This window comes from Peromyscus eremicus, chromosome 1 (assembly GCF_949786415.1).
Source record: "Peromyscus eremicus chromosome 1, PerEre_H2_v1, whole genome shotgun sequence".
NCBI lineage: Eukaryota > Metazoa > Chordata > Mammalia > Rodentia > Cricetidae > Peromyscus > Peromyscus eremicus.
In genome coordinates this window covers 181,257,460-181,278,383 of record NC_081416.1, presented here as the reverse complement: position 1 = coordinate 181,278,383, position 20,924 = coordinate 181,257,460, and the positions used below count along the sequence as shown (strand labels likewise).

Here is a 20,924-nt window from a genome sequence, read left to right as displayed (position 1 = left end):
CAAGTCCCACCAGTCCCGGAGCCCACTTATAAAATAAACACACAGACTCTTACATTATTTAAACTGCTTGGCCATTAGCTCAGGCCTGTTATTGTCTAGCTCTTACTCTTATATTTAGCCCATTTCTATTAATCTTTACTTTGCCACATGGCTCATGGCTTACTGGTACCTTACATCTTCCTTGTCCTGATGGCGGCTCCAGGCAGTCTCTCCCTCTCAGCCTTCCACTTCCCAGAATTCTTTTCCTTGTCCCGCCTATACTTCCTGCCTAGCCAATGGCCAATCAGTGATTTATTTACTGACCAATCAGCAACACACTTGACATACAGACCATCCCACAGCAGTGAACCAATGAATATAATTGTGATTAATAAATCAAGTGTAAGAGGCTGCTGACATGAGCTCTGGGAATTTTATATAACTATACCATTAAACAAAACCTACACCTCTTTCTCTCTTCTCTCTCTTTTTTAGCCAAGAATAATACCAGTATGGAGTAAAGTATTGTGAAATCCTTCCAGCATTCATAATAAACCTTTTATATGCCCAGCCCTGTGAAAAACATAGGTGAACATCAAAGCTACTGTAACTGAAATAGGGAAACCTCATCATTGTTTCATGTCATCCTCAAAGGACAGTTTACCACATCACACAGGCATCCCCAGCATTTGGTGATATTATGATGTCCCTGGGATAAAAGAAGCCAGTCACCAAAGTTCAAGGAGGAAATGGAAAAATTCCTCTTCCAAGCTGAATAATAGAACCAACAGTATCTACATTCTTATACTCAGAACCTGAACTTATTACTGCTGGTACTAGACAGTACTTAAGTTAAGTATCTTGGAGGAGGACTTAAGCCTGATAGTCTCAGCAAAATAGTTAACATCTTGGTGACACAAACAAGTAGGCAAAAGGATCAGTCTCACAGAAAAAAGTAAAAAGAGGGAACAGAATTGGAAAATGCTGGTGTTGGCTGCAGTGAATCAGGATATTGTGACTAAAGATGTGGAAGACCATTGGAGCTTAGAGAGCAAAAAGAGCAGAGTCTGACCTGAGCTCTGACATAAGAAATATTTGACTTGAGTCTCTGGACCCACCTTGAGATTATGGCCTCCCATTGTAATATCATAAATGAATCTTTTCTTGGAACAGTGTGCTGATTTGGACCAACATCACTTTTGCATATTTGGGGTCTGCAATTGTTTCTCTTTGTGATATGACATGCTGCGACATACAAATGCTCATTCTCTGGCTTGAAAAACATGCAGGACAGATGGAAAGCTATGAGGAATAGTGAAAACCCCATTTTTTTCTAAAGACTTTTCAGGGATCCAAGCACTTTACAAAACTCCTGCACTGGAGAAAAAAGAGAAGTTACTCCTGTGGTGATAGCACTGATGTGGCAAACCCATGACAGGAAGGACCTGCCCTCAGACTGAAAACAGCCTGTCTGATGGTTCTACAGAACATGGTCTGGCTGCCCTAGGAGCACAAGCGAGAAAAATACCAAGACTCACCATGGTCCCCATGCTCAGGATGCTGCTGTGCCTTGGTAAGATATGAAGAGGGAGAGTGGACAGTCAAGTCTGTTAGGAACCCTACTCCAAGCCAGGTCTTTTTGAGTCTGGAGACCCCATGATATTGACCCTGTCTCTCAGATGGGAAATATCTCTCAGACTAAATTTTCTTTCAGGACTGAGTGTGGGACAGAAGACTGCAGTCCTGGCAGGTGAGTGTCTCCCTCCGTCCCAAGATTTTATTCTTCACTCTGAATACCAGATATTTTTGCTCTCCTCTTGGTCATCTTCTCACAATGAAAAGTTTATGGATAATGTTGTGATGCCTGTAAGAGCTCTATGCTAAGGCTTGGTGTCTGCGGGAGGAATGTAATGGGATTCAACCTTTGATTTCCTTGCAGGAACCCCCCCAAAGCCCAAAATCTGGGCTGAGCCACAGTCTGTGATTGCCATATATGCACCTGTTACTATTTGGTGTCAGGGTTCCTGGGAGGCCAAGGAGTACCGTTTGCTTAAAGAGGGAAGCTCAGATCCTTGGGACCGACAATCCCCTCTAGAACACATGGACAAGGCTAAGTTCTACCTGGAACACATGATACAGGACTTTGCAGGGATATATAAGTGCTACTATAAGAGCCCTGCTGGCTGGTCAGAGCACAGTGACACTCTGGTACTGGTGCTAACAGGTGAGTGGAGACTCAAAGTTTCCAGCATAGGCTCTCCCCTCAGGAGGAGTTCAACTCTCCAGTGGTACTACTTTCAGAGCCCAAGACTACAGGACAATGCGGGTAGCTTAAGTTCATTTCACACACTTCCGCTTGTATCCTAGGAGTCTATGATAAACCAAGCCTGTCTGTCTGGACCAGTCATGCTGTAACCTCAGGAGAGACCATAACCATGCAGTGTAGTTCCTCACTGGGATTTGGCAGATTCATTCTGATCCAGGAAGGAAAGCACCACATATCATGGACCCTGGACTCACAGCAGAATGCTGAATGGGAATCCCAGGCTCATTTTGTTCTGGACCCTGTGACTACCATCCACAATGGTACATTCAGATGCTATGGATATTTTAAGAACCATCCCCAGATGTGGTCAGAATCAAGTGGCTCCCTTCACCTCCTGGTCTCAGGTAAGGACTCCTCATCCATCCTTTCTTATTGAGTACAGTTACCCAGGGATCTGCTCTGAGAAGAGTTCTAGCCTAGAAGTAGAGTAAGGAAATTCTACAGTCCAAAAGACTTTCACACCTCATAGAGCAGCAGTCTTAAGCTTCCCATGATGCAACTGGTCCCCTCCATGACTCATTGGAATTTAGCAGAAGCAGGAGGGCTTGAGAACAGACAATATATGGAGTGATCAAACATTTTCTCTGAACTGCTTTGGTTTCTTTTTCTTTTTTTCTTTTTTTTTTTTTTTGGTTTTTCGAGACAGGGTTTCTCTGTGTAGCTTTGCGCCTTTCCTGGAACTCACTTGGTAGCCCAGGCTGGCCTCAAACTCACAGAAATCCGCCTGGCTCTGCCTCCCGAGTGCTGGGATTAAAGGCATGTGCCACCACCGCCCGGCTGGTTTCTATTTTTGTGATACAACCCCATGATCTAAAGCAACATGTGGAAGAAAGATTTTATTTCTTCTTATATTTTACAGTCAATCATGAAGAAAATTAAACGTAGGCACTTAAGGCAGGAACTGAAGCAGAGGTCATAGTGGAACATACCTTACAGGTTTACTCTCTAGAGGTTTGCTCAGACTATTTTCTTATATCATCAAGGTCCAACTACCCAGAGTTAGAACCACCAACAGTGGGCTTGGCTATCCCACTTCCACATCAACTATCAGGTAATCAATAAAATTCCTCCACAGACTTGTCTACATGCCCATATGATGGAGGCGTATTTACAATTTAAGTTGCCTCTTCCCAGATGACTCTAGCTTGTATTAAGTTGGCAAAACCCAAGAAGAACAGTCTCCAGTGGCATCCTCAGCCCTTCATTCTCCTCTTGTCTATATTTCCTGAATAAAGGGCACAGTCTCATGTTGACAGCTGGTCACCAAAGGCTTGTGGTAAAAAATGATGCACAGACTCAATCAGGAAGTTTTATTCCCTCAGAATCTCAATCCTTTCCTATATTCAATAATATGATTTGTTGAGGCTGGATGTACCTGAGCTGTGATCTTGACAGACAAACAAGAATCCAGAGGCACAAAATGTGGTCTGAAACAAAGTAATATCCAGTTGAAGTACTTAAAGTCCAGATTGAGGTAGAAACTGACAGGATATAGTCAAGTGTTTGGAGTTCAAATCTCATCTCCACATCTATCTCTGGCAGATTCCAAGGACCAGTCTCCCATCCACACTGAGAATGGTAAGTGGAGCTCTCATGGGAGGTAGGTAAAGCAATGTGTGAGATCATAATGGGTTAGTAAAGCCTCCTCTGAAGTTGGGAAATTGGGGAAAGTTGACTTAATCTCCACCTAAAAGCAGCAGGAAATATTTTTTTTTCTGCATCTGCAAGATGAGATGCCATGAGAATGACATGCATTTATAGTAAAATAAAAATTATTCAGCTCTCTTAAGCACTTTATATACTCTACACAAATTATTTGATTCACTGGGGAAGCTCAGACCATTAGAACATGAAAAACATGACCATATGAGAATCAGGTGAGATGCAGATTTCTAGATGAAGAGAAAGACACAAACGGTCTAGTTCTGTCAAGGAGAAGATGGGAGACTGGGTGCACAACCATTTATTATCAGAAGACTTTGATTTTATCTGACATCTTTGACTTCTTTATGCAGAACCCCCAGCCTCACAGCACAAGAGTCGCACAGTTGAAAATCTCATCCGAATGATCCTGGCTGCCTTGGTTCTAGTGACTCTAGTGATTCTACTGTTAGTAGCTTGGCACAGGAAGGAAATGGAACAAGATACAACCAGAAGATAAACAAAAAAGTCCACTAGGTTCCACACTTGAGCAGACCAAGGAAAATAAATCTGCTTGTCTCATAGAAGAAAGGAAGAATTGTTAAGAAAACTGGATGTACATTAAGAAACTTTACTCTTTGAAGGTCCAGGAAGGAAATGTGTTCTGGATGTAGGGAATTCTGGGGATTTCATTCAAGAGCACTTTCTTGCTGAATTGTACACTTTTCTCCACATCTCATTGTGGAGATCTGCTTACTATTTCCTCCTTTCTTCTTATTTTCATGTGCCATGGGCCCTTGATTTCCCTCACTTTCAAATAACATTTTCCTTTACATTGTCAGAGTCTATGATGTTCGCATTCAGTTTTTTCCTTTACCGCTGAGAAAAAGAACACAGTTCAAACAACAAAAATAATTGGAAAAGCCAGATACCAAGATTGAATTAAGTGGGATGAAAATGATGCCCCAAACACTGTCTGTCTCTCTGTCTCTCTGTCTCTGTCTGTCTCTGTCTCTGTCTCTGTCTCTCTCTCTGTCTCTCTCTCTCTCTCTCTCTGTCTCTCTCTCTGCAAACCAGTATTTTCATTGTTCACTACTAGATTTATCTGAGGATTCTTTAGGAAAACTTCATATTTGCCTTGAAAGTAATGATGATAGTGGGAAATAAAGAGGAGGGATATTGTTGCCATGACTTGGAAATATAGCATGTTACCACCCTTGTTATTTTAAAATATTTGTAAATAACAAACATGGCACACTGACATAGCCAAACCTCAAGGTTCTATATCTCCACAAAATTCAGGAAGTTAGAACAGCTATCCAGATCCTGTATGAGTCACATTACCTGTTACACTTCCACTCAAAAATATTTTATTTAGCATGGCCTTTGCTAAACTGCATTATGTACTCCATTCACAGTCACTGTCAAAATTCCAAGATAAGGTCACATGTGTGGAGTTCAAGAGTGACAATGAGTTGATGTTTTCCTTGTAATTTTAAATCTCACTGTTGATAGATGTTTAATACAAAAGGAAATGTTTTGTATATGCCCTTAATCTACCAGGATATAATCATTAATTATGAATATTAACCTTTCTCCTACATTTCAGAAGATGGTTTCTCATAAAAGATGTTATATTCTTTCTTTGACAATCTCATACAATGTATTTTGATCATATTCATACATCCTCCCAGCTCTGCATCGCCTATCCATTCAGACAGAACTTGTGAAAAAATAATGTTTTTCTGAAATGAAACTTTTATTCCTTTGTTAGCTTTTGTTTACTGTATTTTTGATAACCTACCTCTTTTTTCCAATTATGCACACACTGTATTTACTTTACTTGTCTGATTGTGTTAGCTAAAATTTTAAGTCCTGTGCTGTACATGATAGACAAAAGGGACAGGTTGCATTTTTTCTCATCATCAGGGGACATTTTTTTAATTTGTCCATTAAATATGTTACCTCAAACTTAAGTAAATAAGATCTCATTAAAAGTTTTTTGTGAGAATTTAGAGGAATGGCTGTGTCATAATAAAAAATACTGCTTCTGTCATGGTCTTAGCGTTTGTTCCTTTCTATAACACTATTGTGATGTATGACATTGTTGTTTTAATGTCAAACAGATGTTACAAAACCTTTCCACATATTCATGGGGTTTAATTCTGTTTACATATCACACACTAATGTTGTATTACACATTGGGTGGGTATCATTGAGTTCTAATGGAAGATAATATCAGAATTCACCATGAGAAAATGTTTCATACTGCACAGGTAAAGGGTGGACAAAACTCCACAGACACAGTTTCAGTAGGGAACTTATAGAACCACCTCTATGCGTTTTATCTGTTGCTGGTGAGATATGATAAATATATGTTGTTGAGGATGTTTGAATTTTTATTTTTTCACCGTTTCATACGTTGATATGATGCATTTATTCATTGATCCCCATTCTCCTATTTTGCACTCTACTCCTGCACCAATCAAAAATCTTTTTCTCGAGAAGCCTCCTCTGACATGGTTTTGTTTTGGTGTGTGGTCCATTGAGTTTAGTCAGAGCTACCTGACTGAGCACAGGAAGGAGGTTATTCAGTGGAGCATGGACAACTCATCTGTGGTACTGCATTGAAGAAAAAGGACTGACTCTCACAATGGCCACTAATTACCAATGGTCTCTCTGGAGAAGTGCATTTTACATTAATTATATCTATTTATTTTCTTTGAGATATAAACATTATTTCATTCTTGTAAAGGTTTTAAGGTGCTCAGCTGAAGCTTTGTATCTTAAGCAGATAGTGCATTGGAGGGAATTAGACTAGTTTTGTACAGAGTACGAGAAACAGCACTTCTTTACATTTAAAGGTAAATTTTTGGAGATTTTGCAATTTTTTCTTGTTACAACACTTTTTTGTAAGATCAAAACAATGTTTTGTTTTGTTTGCTTTGTAATTTCACTTTATTCTAGTGTGATTTTCCCCTCTTTTTTGGATTTATGGATTTTTTTTAGTTTTTAAATTTTTTTATTTTACATTCTATCCCCAATTGCTTCTCTATCCCCTTCTTCCATCCCCCACATCCTCCCCTATCCCATACCCCTTCCACTCCTCAGAGTGGGTAAGGCCTCCTATGGGTAGTCAACAAATTCTGGCATACCAAGATGAGGCAGGGCCTAGCCCCACCCATCTGCATCAAGGCTGAGCAAGGTATCCCTCCATAGGGGATGGGCTCCAAAAAGCCAGTTCATGCACCTGGTATAAGTCCTGATCCCTCTGTCAGGAGCCCCACAAACAGATCAAGACTCACAACTGTCACCTAAATGCCCTTCAACCAAAGAATGGATAAAGAAAATGTGGTACATTTACACAATAGAGTATTACTCCACAGTAAAAAATAAGGACACCATGAAAATTGCAGGCAAATGGATGGAACTAGAAAAAATCAACCTGAGTGAGGTTATCCACACCCAGAAAGGCAAGCATGTTATGTACTCACTCCTATGTGGATATTAGATGCAAAGCAAAGGATAACAAACATAAACTCCACAACCCTAGAGAAGCTAGATAAAAAGGAGGACTAAATGAGGGACACATATGGAGGGCCCCAGGAATGGGAAATAGTTAAGATCTCCTGGGTAAACTGAGGTGGGAGGATGTAGAAGGGAGGGGAAGCAGGTGAAGAACATGAGGGATCAAATGGACAAGTTAGGGGAGGGACAGAGAGGGATAGCAATGAAAGAGATACCTTGATAGAGGGGGCCATTATGGCCAAGGAAGAAACCTGGTGATAGGAAAATCCCCAGGATTTCACAAGGATTGCCCTGTAGACAAAATTCTAAATAGTCTTATTAATTAAGAAACACAGAGCCAAATACAGAGTTAAAAGCTCAAGAGATCAGAGCACTAATGAATAGCCTTTAGCTTACCACTCACTGCTATCCTTCCCCTGAAAGTTAACTTGTCCTTTTATTGCCTTTCTTTTCTGCCTTCTCATTGGTTCTAAACCCAACCACATGACTTCCTCATCACTGCTTGCTTATACAGACCTCCTGGTCTCTATGGTTGGTACTGGGATTAAAAGTTTGTATCACCATACTTGGCTGTGTCCTTGAACACACAGAGACTCTGCCTGCCGTGTGATTGGATTAAGGGTATGTACCACCACCGCTGCCGGACTTCTGCTAAATGGCTTGCGTTTAGCTCTGATCCCCAGGCAACTTTATTTATTAATATACAAATAAAATCACATTTCAGCACAAATAAAATATCACCATATTTCCCCAGCTAAGACTCCTAGGATCAGTGAAGAGAGTACTTGAACTGGCCTTCCTCTGTAATCAGATTATTGACTAACCTAATTGTTATCATAGAACCTATATTCAGTAACTGATGGATTTATCTTTTAAATTTTTAAAATAAAGTATAAATATGTCATTTCTCCCCTCCTTCTCCTCCTGACTGCACTTTCATTACCCCCAACCCCACTGTTCACTTCCAAATCCACAGCCTTCTCTTCATTATTCATTGTTGTTACATATACACATAAATTCACAAATGAATCACTAAGACCCTCTGAGTCATTCATTTTTATTTGTTTATAATTTTCCATGGATGACCAAGTGGTGTTTCCACCTTTTGATATTTCATTTGATGCATGACAACCATTGTCATTTTTGCTTTGTGTGGAATATCCACTAATGTAAACTGTATTAGTTATTAAGCTCTCACATTGTCAAGGCTTGCTCACAGGCCAAAGAGAAAATAAAAGTGTTCATTCTAAGAGAATGAAGACATTTATCTAGTTAGGCTGTATGCGCAATATTGGATTCAGTTGTGTCCTAGATTCCTTTCCCCCATCTATCTCCTGACTACACTTCCAATATTCTGCATCCTCACTATTCAGTCACAAATCCACAGCCTAGTTTTAAATAATAATTGTTATTACATATACATATAAGTCAACATGTTATATAAATACAACCTTCAGTGTCCATTCATTGTTCTCTCTGTGTATAATTTTTAGGGATGACCACATGGTATTTTGCACATTTGATTTTTTTTTTTTTTGGTTTTTCGAGACAGGGTTTCTCTGTGTAGCTTTGCGCCTTTTCCTGGAACTCACTTGGTAGCCCAGGCCGACATTTGATGTTTTGTTTGATGCAGTACTTTCTTTGTGGTTTTTACTTTGAGTGGAATATCCTTCAATGTAAATTGTTTTAGTTGCTATGCTTGATATTTGCAAGGCTTATTTATAATCCAAAGAGAAAATACAACTGTCCATTCTAAGAGTATTGCATAAATCCTAATTGGTCTTAATAAAAACCAGGAACCAGATATCAGGGTGAAAGCTGAAAGATCAGAGAAGCAGAGCAAGCCACAGCTAACACCTCTTACCTCACTAACTCCTCAGTTGAAAAGAGTGCCTGTCTCCACAAATCCTCAGACTGAATGCTCCTGAGTCCTCAACCAAAAGGGCCTGAGTTCCTGTCTCCTCCCATTTTATATGCCTTTCTCTACCCAGCCATATCACTTTCTGTCTCAACCTCCCTAGTGCTGGGATTAACGACATGTGTGCTTCCCAAATATTGGTAGCAAAGGCATGAGATATCAAGTGCTAGGATTAAAAGTATGTGCCACCACTTCCTACCTCTGTTTCTCTGTTAGACTTTAGACTGGATTAACCTCAAAGCCCAGTGTGGCCTTGAACTCACAGAAATCCAGGTGGATCTCTGCCTCTGCTGCCCAAATGCTAGGATTAAAGATGTGTGCCACCACTGCCTGACCTCTATGGCTAATCTTGTGACTAGTTCTGTCCTCTGATATTCAGGGAAGCTTTACTTCCTGGATTACAAACTATTTCACCACATAAGAGAGAAAAGACATTTGTCTGGTTTGACAATCAGGACAGTCCTGAGTTCTACAGTGTATTAGTCAGGGTTTTCTACATTATCAGAACGTATAGAATGGATCTCTCTCTTTTTCTCTCTTTATATATCCATAGATATAGATAGATAGATAGATAGATAGATAGATAGATAGATAGATAGATAGATAGATAGGACATAGAGATATAAAGATATATGGATATATAGGTAGATAGATATGTCTCTATATCTATGTACAGATATAGCTATATAGAAAAATGATTTAATAGAATGGCTTACAGTGGTCAAGCTAAAACAATGACTGTTGTTTATAAATGAAAGTTTGTGGTTCATTTTACAACCAATGAGAAAGCAGAACAGAAAGTCAATAAAAGGACAGACCTTTAATCCCAACACTCAGGAGGCAGAGCCAGGAGGATCTCTGTGAGTTTGAGGCCAGCCTGGGCTACCAAGTGAGTTCCAGGAAAAGGCATAAAGCTACACAGAGAAACCCTGTCTCTAAAACCCAAAAAAAGTGAAAAATTAAAAAATTGAAAGGACAGATACACAGGAAGTAGGTCTTTTTCAGAGGGGAAGGACAACAGTGGCAGTGAAGGGTAAGAAAGGTTTTTAGTATCAGCTATTAGCTACTGCTCTGACCTCTTGGGCTTTTAACTCTGAAAAAAAGAAAGTTCCAAGAGTCCAGTTGTTATTCCATTCACAATGCTAGATGTCTCAGCTTGTCTTCAGTATATGCCAGAATCCCAATGAATTAGACTGTAATGCCAGTGAAGGAATGAACTTGCAAAGGAGAGCAAACTAAGTGGGCAAAGAGAGATCCAGCTTTCTTTTTTCATGTCCTTTATATAAACTTCCAGGAGAAGGTGTAGTCTAAATTAGAAGTAAATATTCCTACCTCAAAAGACCTTGATTAAAGTTTTATCTTTCCATCTCAAAGATCCTGAGTACTACAAGTTGGTCTTCCCTCTTTAAATTATTCAATTAAGAAATAGTCCCTCACAGGTTATCATATTCATTTGAGGTTTTGTTCATTTCAGAGTGGCTAAGTTGATAACCAAGAATATCATTGAGATTCGGTGTTCTGATAACTGATCTGTAGGTTCAACTGTTTGAGTTGGTACCACAATCAAACATTCTCTCAACAATATTTCAGGGTGAGGAGATGCCTTTTTGATCTATCCTCTATCCTTGATCCATTTCTCAGTTAAGGGCCCTAATAATATCTGAAGATATAAGTGTGAGCATTACAGCTTTGATGGAAGGCATCCTGGAAGTCAGGAGCCAAAGAATACCACAAAGTCACCCATCACAAAAGACCTCATACAAGAGTTTTTTATTGGAGAAAACCAAGAGAGTGGCTTCCTCTGCTTGGGCAAGAAACAGCAGAGAACTGAGCAGAAGGTAGAGTTTATATAGAGTGTCTTGGGGAGGGAGGTGGAACTTACTAGGTGAAGCTTTACAAGGTGGGGATTGGTGGGATTTCAAGTCCAGAGCTTGGGCTTTGTATTCTCTGGGGCAAGGGTTAGATCTAGCCATCAGGAGAGTTAGAGTGTGGTGTGATGTGGCAGTTGGGGGTCCTCAGGGGAGGGGCCTGGCCACTTATGTGCCTCAAAAGGTCTTTTAGTATGTAATTGTCTTGGACTACAAGATGCCAGCAGAAAGAGACAGATTGATAAGACAGGTAAGAGAATGATGGAGAAACATGAATGCCATGGTCAATCCTGAACAGAAAGAAAAGCTGGTCAAAGTTGAACCAGTCCTTTTCTAATTCTAACAACTCATAATAAAGCCAAGACCTCATCCAAAGAATTGAACTCTCTCTCTCTCTCTCTCTCTCTCTCTCTCTCTCTCTCTCTCTCTCTCTCGTGGAAGTCACCTTGGAACAAGTATCCATGGGTACTAGAGATAGATAAAACAGTAATAAAATAGGCATTACAAAAGTAGTGCCTCTGTCCACTCCAACTTTGAGTGTAATACCCCAAACACCTACCCATCCTTATTCCTACTGCCATACCACAAATTCATACGGTGTTTCTTAGTGTACTCATGCGGCTACTCCATGGGGTCTTCTCAATCACATTGTTAATTTTCACAACATCTTTTAATGTCCAGTGAAATTGTTTTCAGGAATCATGTAAAAATAAGATGTTAAGACTGGATATTACAAAGTTGTATTAAACTATCTGAGTTTTTGCCATGTTATATTACACTCTCCATTTCCTTATAAATTATTTGATCTTGCTCTTGGATATATCCTGTGAGCCTCTTGTTAATTAGATAAAAGACAGAATAGTAGAAGGCTTCCCATAGAAGACTGGAAGCTTTATCACCTGCTAACTGAACATGGGTCAAAGGAGCCTGTGCAGAGGAATGCGTACATAGTATGAACTTAACCCACCAATTGTCACACAAAAATTTCTGTCTGCCTTACTCTTATTTAAATTCTGATGATAGCAGAGCAAACAAGCTAGAGTAACACCATTAATCCTAGCACTTGGAAAGCAGAGGCAGGTCTGAGTTCAAGAGCAGCTTGGTCTACAGAGTGAGTTCCAAGAAAGCTAGGACTACAAAGAGAAACCATGTCTCAAAAAATTTTTTCTGTCTGCCTTAGTCTTATTAACTTCTGAAGGTAGCTGAGCTAACAAGTTTGAGGGAAAACATGAGCAGCTTACCTGTGTAGACAATCTTGTCTGAGAAGAGGGAAGGAAGAGAGGTAGGAGCAAAGGCCAGAAGTGGAGACAGTTGGGACTAATATAGGAGAAAATGTATGAGAATTTTCTTGAAAGCCAAGGAAATAGGCAAGCATTATTGAAGTGATCCCTTCCCTGCATGTCATCTGTTTCTATCTACTGTGCAAAGAATTTTGCAGAAACCATGTTCTAAAACTAAATGGTTATTTGTAGTGAAATGTGTTTTGTTTATTTTTTTGAGGCATTACCATCTGTGTGCCAATATAACAGGTTCAATTTAACCGTGCTTTAGATTTTCATTGTTTACTACTGTATTTCTTTTTCTCAAACAGGGTTTTTCTGTGTAGCCCTGGCTGTCCTGGAACTAACTCTGTAGATCAGGCTGGACTTGAGCTCAGAGACCTGTCTGCCTCTGCCTCCCAAGTGCTGAGATTAAAGGTGTGTATCACCATGGCCTGGATCCTATTGTATTTCTTATTATTTACATTCTACTGTGTTATTTGTTAGGGTCCTTATTGGCTTCATTAGCTTCATGTAATCATTATATATATATATATACATGTATATATATATATATATGCATGTATATGTGTGTGTGTGTATAAAAAGATCATAATTGGCCATTGACAAAAATCACAATATGTTAGTTACGATTTTATGAAAATATAAAATCTTTCTAATATTTATACTCCTAATTACATACATATATATGAAATATATTTCAATAGATAGGAGATAGATGATAGATAGATAGATAGATAGATAGATAGATAGATAGATAAACAGACAGATAGATGATTCTTCATTCTGAGAATCATTTTCTGCTTCTATATGCTGGAAAATGAAGCCTGTAGCCCAGACAATGTAAAATAAGACTTGAAATAAATTATCACTTCTATTTTTCATCTAAGTCTGTTTTGCAAACACTGACATCTTATAAATCATTCTTTCCTTTTTCTATTGAGATGGAACAGAAAATGGGTCTGAAGGTAAAGCTGTTATGTGAAAGAAAGGCAAGTCAAGGTGAAAATCAGTGCTTTAGAGAGTTGGGTGATGAGGCTGGAAAAAGTTTCTTGTTAAAGAGCACCAACTAATCTTATAGACTATCCCAGTTTTGTTATCAGCATTCATTCAGCTTTTAATCCTAGGTTTCTCTCTCTCTCTCTCTCTCTCTCTCTCTCTCTCTCACACACACACACACACACACACACACACACACACACACAAACATACACAAATGAGAGAAAGAGAGGGAAGAGTGCCTGCTAAATATAAAATAATTCTTAAAAATTAAAGATGTGTAAACACAGGATATGTGTTCTTAAGGATGTATCATGAATTGGGAATTAGTAAGTTATTGAAAATAACCTATTTCTCATAGAGTTCAGTTATCCAAGTCCACTACTTTTAAACACAGAAAACTTTGATCAGGAAGAAAATAGTTATAAGAAAAAATCTCAGCAAGACTTTGGACTTAAATCACATGAAAAGAAATCCAATGATAAACCAAAAATGAACTTTGAAGGGAGATTGGCTGGGTAAAGTTCAGGAGGTATTGCAGGAAGAGCTGTGGTAGAGATGATCAGTATGAATTTTGTCTATGTATGAAACTCTCAAAGAGTAAATATAAAATATCATTTCAAAAGAAGTGACCAAAAGTTATATATGTGCAATTATGTGCCACCCAAATACTTCTGCTAGACACTCACACTGGTGAAATAAGCTGTTATACGAGCTTTTTATTTGTCCTTCATCTAAGTATGTCTGTTCTCTTGAGTTTAATTATACATGAAGGATAGTCTTCCATAGTATGCCAATAAACTTCCCTTTGGGATTAAATAAGCAGGTATTAAAGCACATATGAAAAGTAACAATAAATATATACTTAGGAAATCACTGAAGAGAAGGGTTAAGCACAGAGCAATGCAATAATAATGAATTAAATCACCACTCAGGCTTTGACATTCAACATGACATTGAACTAGAGTAGAACAAAGCAACACAATCCCTAGGCTAGATGCACACTCTACAGATCTAAACAGAGAATTATCCATAGAAGAATCACAAATGACAGAAAGACATTTAAAGAGTTGCTTAACTTCCTTAGTCACCAGGGAAATGCAAATCAAAAGGACTCTGAGACACCATCTTACACCTGTCAGAATAGCTAAGACCAAAAACACTGAAGACAGCTTGTGTTGGAGAGGATGTGGAACAAGAGGAACACACCTCCACTGTCGGTCAGAGTGCAAACTTGTACAGTCACAAGACCCACAGATGACTGGGGCAGGTGATGCCTTTTCTCCCCTATAATGGCTCTACCACATTTTAATATAATGAAAGTTAGCCAGTAGAGATGAAGTTTCCTGATGAGTTCTGCTCAATTTCTTTGTGTTCTGTAATTCAAGTATGTGGAGTCTTCGAAGACAGGGCCTTACTGCCAAGTGCTAGCAAGAAATAGAGAGCAATGGCATTGCCTTAAATGGTTAGGGGTCAATGCAGTCAAGGGGTGCTGTGGGATGTTCTGTATGGCAAATGTATTGCTCTGATTGGTCAATAAGTAAAACACTGATTGGCCAGTGGCTAGGCAGGAAGGATAGGCAGGACAAGGAGGAGAATAAAGCTGGGAAGTGGAAGGCTGAGTCAGAGACACTGCCAGCCGCCACGATGACAAAGAGCATGTGAAGATGCCGGTAAGCCACGAGCCACATGGCAAGGTATAGATTTATAGAAATGGATTAGTTTAAGCTATAAGAACAGTTAGCAAGAAGCCTGCCACAGCCATACAGTTTGTAAGCAATATAAGTCTCTGTGTTTACTTGGTCGGGTCTGAGCGGCTGTGGGACTGGCAGGTGAGAAAGATTTGTTCTGACTGTGGGCCAGGCAGGAAAACTCTAGCTACAAAGGGGGAAAACAATTGGTGGTAAAACAGGGGTGATAGATGACCCCAAATATCATGTAAGCACTGGCATGGCGATGTCAGAAATTCCCAGGTAATTGGATGGAAGTTAAAAAAAATATGGAAGTAATACAGTCTCTTAAAAACAAATGCTTGTTTCTCTCTTATTTGTGAACACTAGTTCTAAGGATTTAGATTTGAGTGTCTACCTTCACTGCCTAACAGTTCTGACAATGGTACCATATTCCTGACAATGGATATTTTGTTTGTTATCTTGTGGTATATACTATTGGAATTGTGACCCCATTAACTCCATTAACCATTAATTGTAACTCCAATTAAATTACACACACACACACACACACACACACACACACACACACAGAGTGTGTATGGAGAGATAGGGGGTCCTACAGTAATAACGTTTCATGTGATCATTTTGAATTCTCTTTAGGGATAGTAATCCCACTATCTATTCCATACTCTACACAGTCTCCCATCTACCCCACCATTAACCTTTCCTGTACCTTGATTCTTCTTTATTCCATTATGGTAGGTTGTTGTATCCACCATCCCCTTCAGTTTTGCTCCTGTGGTCATTAATTCCCTGATATCTATAGGTATTCCAAATGAAATACACTCATCTGATGTTTCAAACCTAACACCTGCAAATGAATGAAAACATCCAGCATTTACTTTCTTTGCATAAGGTTAGTTTTCTAAGAATGACCTCTGTTTCCAGCTCCATCCATTTTTCTGTGAGGTATGTCTTGTTCTGTTTTCTTCCACAATTCAATTCAATGTGAGAGAAGCTGGTGATATTTTGTCATATTGAGAAACATGTGCAGGAGGCCTGCCCCTAGGACCCATCCCTGGGCCCCAGCCGTTCCCAGGGTACACCTGCCCAACTTGGCCCCAGTTGCCAGCCAGCAGACAGGGCTCTTGTGGGAAGGTTCCCCCTTCACCAAGACCCACCCCCCCGCATCGACCCTGCAATGTACACACCCTGCCCCCATATCCATCTGCTCCAGACCCAAGCCAATTCCTGAGGCTTGGAAACCAATCACCAGCACTCATCTGGCCTGGAGGTGAGTGACTCTGCTCATACCCAGTGAGGCCTGTCCCTGGACTCATCCCTGGGCTTCAGCCTTTCCCTGGGAACACCTGCCCAACTCAACCCCAGTTGCCAGCCATCAGGCAGGGCTCCTGCAGGAAGGCTCCCACTTCACAAAGATCCCCCAGCAGATCCTGCAATCTACACATCCTGCCCACATACCCATCCGCATGAGACCCCAGCCAATTCCTGAGGCTTGGAAACCAACCACAGCTCATCAGGTCTAGAGAGAGCTCTCATTGGACAAAGAGCTGTCATTGGACCAGGATTAACCTCAGCAGACAGGAAATCTGCCAGCCCTCATTAGACCAAGAGTGGTTTTCTGAGAAGAAGAATCTGCCACCTCTCATTGGACCAAGAGAGGCTTCCTGAAACACAGAATCTGTCAGCTCTGAGTGGACCAAGAGCTCTGATAAGACCAAGAACAGACCCATGAGTCACAGAATCAGCTAGCTTGGGTTGACCCAAGAGCAGCTCCCTGAGACACAGAATCTGCCTGCTCCAATTAGACCAAGAGCTAAAATTAGACCCCGAAGGGCCCCCTGAGACACAGACACAACAAACACAGAGTGGACCAACAGTAACTCACTCAGACACAGGCACCTCTTATACCTATTAGAGGAGGAGATGGGCAGATGTCAAGGCAGAAGCACAGACAACAACATAAAGAACAATACAGCATCACCAGAACCTAGCCCTCCTCCAACAGCAAGACCTGAACATCACAAGGTAAAAAAAGCAGAAGAAAGTGACCTTAACAATAGCATCATGAAGATGCTAGATGCCTTTCAAGAAAAAATGACAAATGAAATCGAGGAAAAGACAAACAAAATAGTGGAAGAAATCAAAAAAGAAATTGAGCAAAAGACAAACAAAAAATTGGAAGAAATCTATAAAAAATAGAGGAAAAGAAAAATAAAAAATTGGAAGAAATCAATAAATGCCTTAAAGAAAACCATGAAAAAGCAATTAAACAGGTAAGGGAAACAGATCAAGACCTGAAAAGGGAAATAGACACAATGAAGAAGACACGAACAGAAGGAATGCTGGAAATAGAAAATCTTAGTAAATGAACAGGAAACACAGACACAAGCATAACCAACAGAATACAAGAGATGGAAGAGAGAATCTCTGGTATAGCAGATACAATAAAGGAAATGGATTCATCAGTCAAAGAAAATACCAAAGTCAAGAAAGTCATAACACAAAATGTGCAAGAAATCTGAGACACGATGAAAAGACCAAATCTAAGAATAATAGGGATAGAGGAGGAAGAAGAATCCTAGCTTAAAGGCCCAGAAAATATTTTCAACAAGATCATAGAAAAAAATTCCAAGTTAAAGAAGGAAATGCCTATGAAGATACAAGAAGCCTATAGAACACCAAACAGACTAGAACCCAAAAAAAGTTCCCTCACCACATAATAATTAAACAACTAAGCCTACAGAACAAAGAAAGAATATTAAGAGTAGGAAAGGAAAAAGGCCAAGTGACTTATAAAGGCAAACCCACAAATAACCTCTGATTTCTCAGTGGACACTTTGAAAGCCAGAAGGGCCTGGACAGATGTAATGCAGACACTAAGAGACCATGGATGCCAGCCTAGACTAATATACCCAGCAAAACTTTCAATCATCATAGATAGAGTGAACAAGACATTTCAAGATAAAACCAGAGTTAAACAATGACTATCCACAAATCCAGCCCTACAGAAGGCACTAGAAAAAAATTCCAACCTAAGGAAATCAGATACACCCACGAAAACACAGGCAATAGATAATCCCACAGTAGTAAGCTCCAAAAAAGAGGAGTACACACACCCTACCACCAAAAGATAACAGTAACTAACAATCACTGTTCATTAATATCCCTTAATATCAATGGATTTAATTCACCTATAAAAAGAAACAGCCTAACAGAATGCATACGAAAGCAGGACCCATTTTTCTGCTACATACAAGAAACACACGTCAACTTTAAAGATAGACACTACCTCAGAATAAAAGTCTAGGAAAATTCTTTTCAATCAAATGGTCTTAAGAAGCAAATTGGTGTAGCCATCCTAATGTCCATCAAAATAGACTTCAAACTAAAATCAATCAAAAGAGATCAAGAAGGACATTACATACTCATCACAGGAAAGATTCACTAAGATGAAGTTTCAATTCTGAACATTTATGCCCCAAACACAAGGGAACCCACATATGTAAAAAAAACATTACTAAAGCTTAAATCACACATAAAACTTCACATATTAATAGTGGGAGACTTTAACACCCCACTCTCACCACTGGACAGATCTGCCAAATCGAAACTTAACAGAAAAATAAGGGACTTAACTGATGTTATGACTCAAATGGACTTAATCAATATCTACAGAACATTCCATCCTAACAAAAAAGAATATACCTTCTTCTCAGCACCTCATGGAACCTTCTCTAAAATCGACCACATACTTAGTTACAAAGCAAATCTCAACATATTTAAAAAATTGGAATAACCTCCTGTATTCTATCAGATCACCATGATTTAAAGTTAGATTTCAACAACAACAAAAATTACAGAAAGTCTACAATCTCATGGAAACTGAATAATGCTCACCTGAATCACCAAAGGGTCAAGGAAGAAATAAGGAAAGAAATTAAGGACTTCCTAAGGAAAATGAATATACCATGTACCCAAACTTACGGCAAGCTATGAAAGCAGTGCTAAGAGAAAAATTCATAGCACTAAATGCCCACATAAAGAAGTTGGAAAAATCTCACACTAGTGACTTAACAGCACACCTGGAGCTCTAGAACAAGAAGAAGCAAAGTCACCCAGGAGGAATAGATTCCATGAAATAATCAAATTGAGAGTTGAAGTCGATAAAATAGAAACAAAGAGAACAATACAAAGAATCAATGAAATAAAAAGTTGGTTCTTTGAGAAAATCAACAAGATAGACAAGCCTTTATCCAAAGTCAGAATGGCTAAGAATGTGACTTTATGGTTTCTTTGGTTCCTGACTGCGAGGATACCATTCCATCCTAGCTGTAATGATTACACATATAGCTTCAGGAATAGTTAGTTGTTCACCCCTACAGAGAATGGTAAGTGATAGCTCTCCAGGGAAATGTGTCCAGCATGGAATCATTATGGGTTCATGAAGCCTCCTCTGCAGTTGGAAAAAAAACCATGTATTTATAGAAAAAAAGAATTATTCAACACATAAGAAGCTCAGAGAAATGGCTCACTTATTTTAAGGTCTTTATATAGTATGTTCAAATTATTTGACTCAATGGGGAAGCTCATATCATTAGAACATGAAAAAAGTATGACCAAATAAGAATCAGGGGAGAAAGGAAAATTTTAGATAAAGAGATAGACACAAAGGGCCTAGTTCTGTCCAAGAGATGGGGGAGGATGGGTGCACATCCAGTAACTGCAGGAAGATTTTGGTGTGACCTGACTTCTTTGACCATTTATGCAGAACCCACAGCCTCACAACACCAAGGTCACACGGTTCAAAATTTCATCTGAATACTTGTGGCTGCCTTAATTCTAATGAATCTAGTGATTCTGCTGTTTGAGGCTTGAAACAGCATGAAAATGGAAAAAAGATGCAATAAGAAGATAAATAAGAAAGTTTCCACACTTGAGCAGACCATGAGAAATAAATCTGCTGGTCCCATACAATAAAGAAAGAAATGAAAGAAAACTAATTGTACATTAAGGAACTGTACTCTGAGAAGGTCCAGGGAGCAAATGAGTTCTGAGTGTAGGGAATTCTGGGGATTGCTGTCAAGAGCACTTGGGCAGCTCAGCTGTGTTCCTCTCCCCACACCTCACTGTGCATATTTGATCAGTTCTTCCTTCTCTCTTCTTACCACCATGTGTCTTGTGTGCCATGGGCCCTCGCTTTTCCTCACTCTCAAATAACAACTTTCCTTACATTCCCAGAGTCAATGTTGTCCATCATGAGTCTTGACATTTACCAATGAGAAAGAAAACACAGATCAACAAAATAATTGGAAAAGCCTCACTACAGAATGAAGTAATTGCCATGAAAATGATATTCCCAAACCCTCTGGAACCATTAGTATCTTCGGTGTTAATTACTGAATGAGCTGAGGACGCTTTTGAAAACTTCATATTTGCCTTCAATGCAATGACAATCGTGGGAAACAAAGAGGTGAGATATGTAACCGTGGCTTTTAAATACAGCATTTTACAATGTTTGTTGTTTTAAAACACTAGCAAATGAGTAATCCTGACACATTGTCGTTAGCCAGAACTGAAATCTCTACATCTCCATGAGCTTTGGTGACATTAGGTTAGCTCTTCTGGAACTATGATTCACATTGCATTTTACACTGTAGATGTAACCAACCGTCTTATTAAATAAGAAAC

The 20,924-nt window shown here is 39.4% G+C and overlaps 1 protein-coding gene across 1 annotated transcript in view; it reads left to right on the top strand.

Annotated features, from left to right (window-relative positions):
* Positions 1 to 20,924, top strand: part of LOC131902742 (leukocyte immunoglobulin-like receptor subfamily A member 6) — a 76,103-nt gene that overhangs the window by 23,248 nt on the left and 31,931 nt on the right. The window contains exons 2-4 of the mRNA XM_059253731.1: positions 1,919 to 2,203; positions 2,347 to 2,649; positions 3,848 to 3,883. Coding sequence (XP_059109714.1) covers positions 1,919 to 2,203; positions 2,347 to 2,649; positions 3,848 to 3,883 — 624 coding nt within the window. The remainder of the gene's footprint in view (positions 1 to 1,918; positions 2,204 to 2,346; positions 2,650 to 3,847; positions 3,884 to 20,924) is intronic.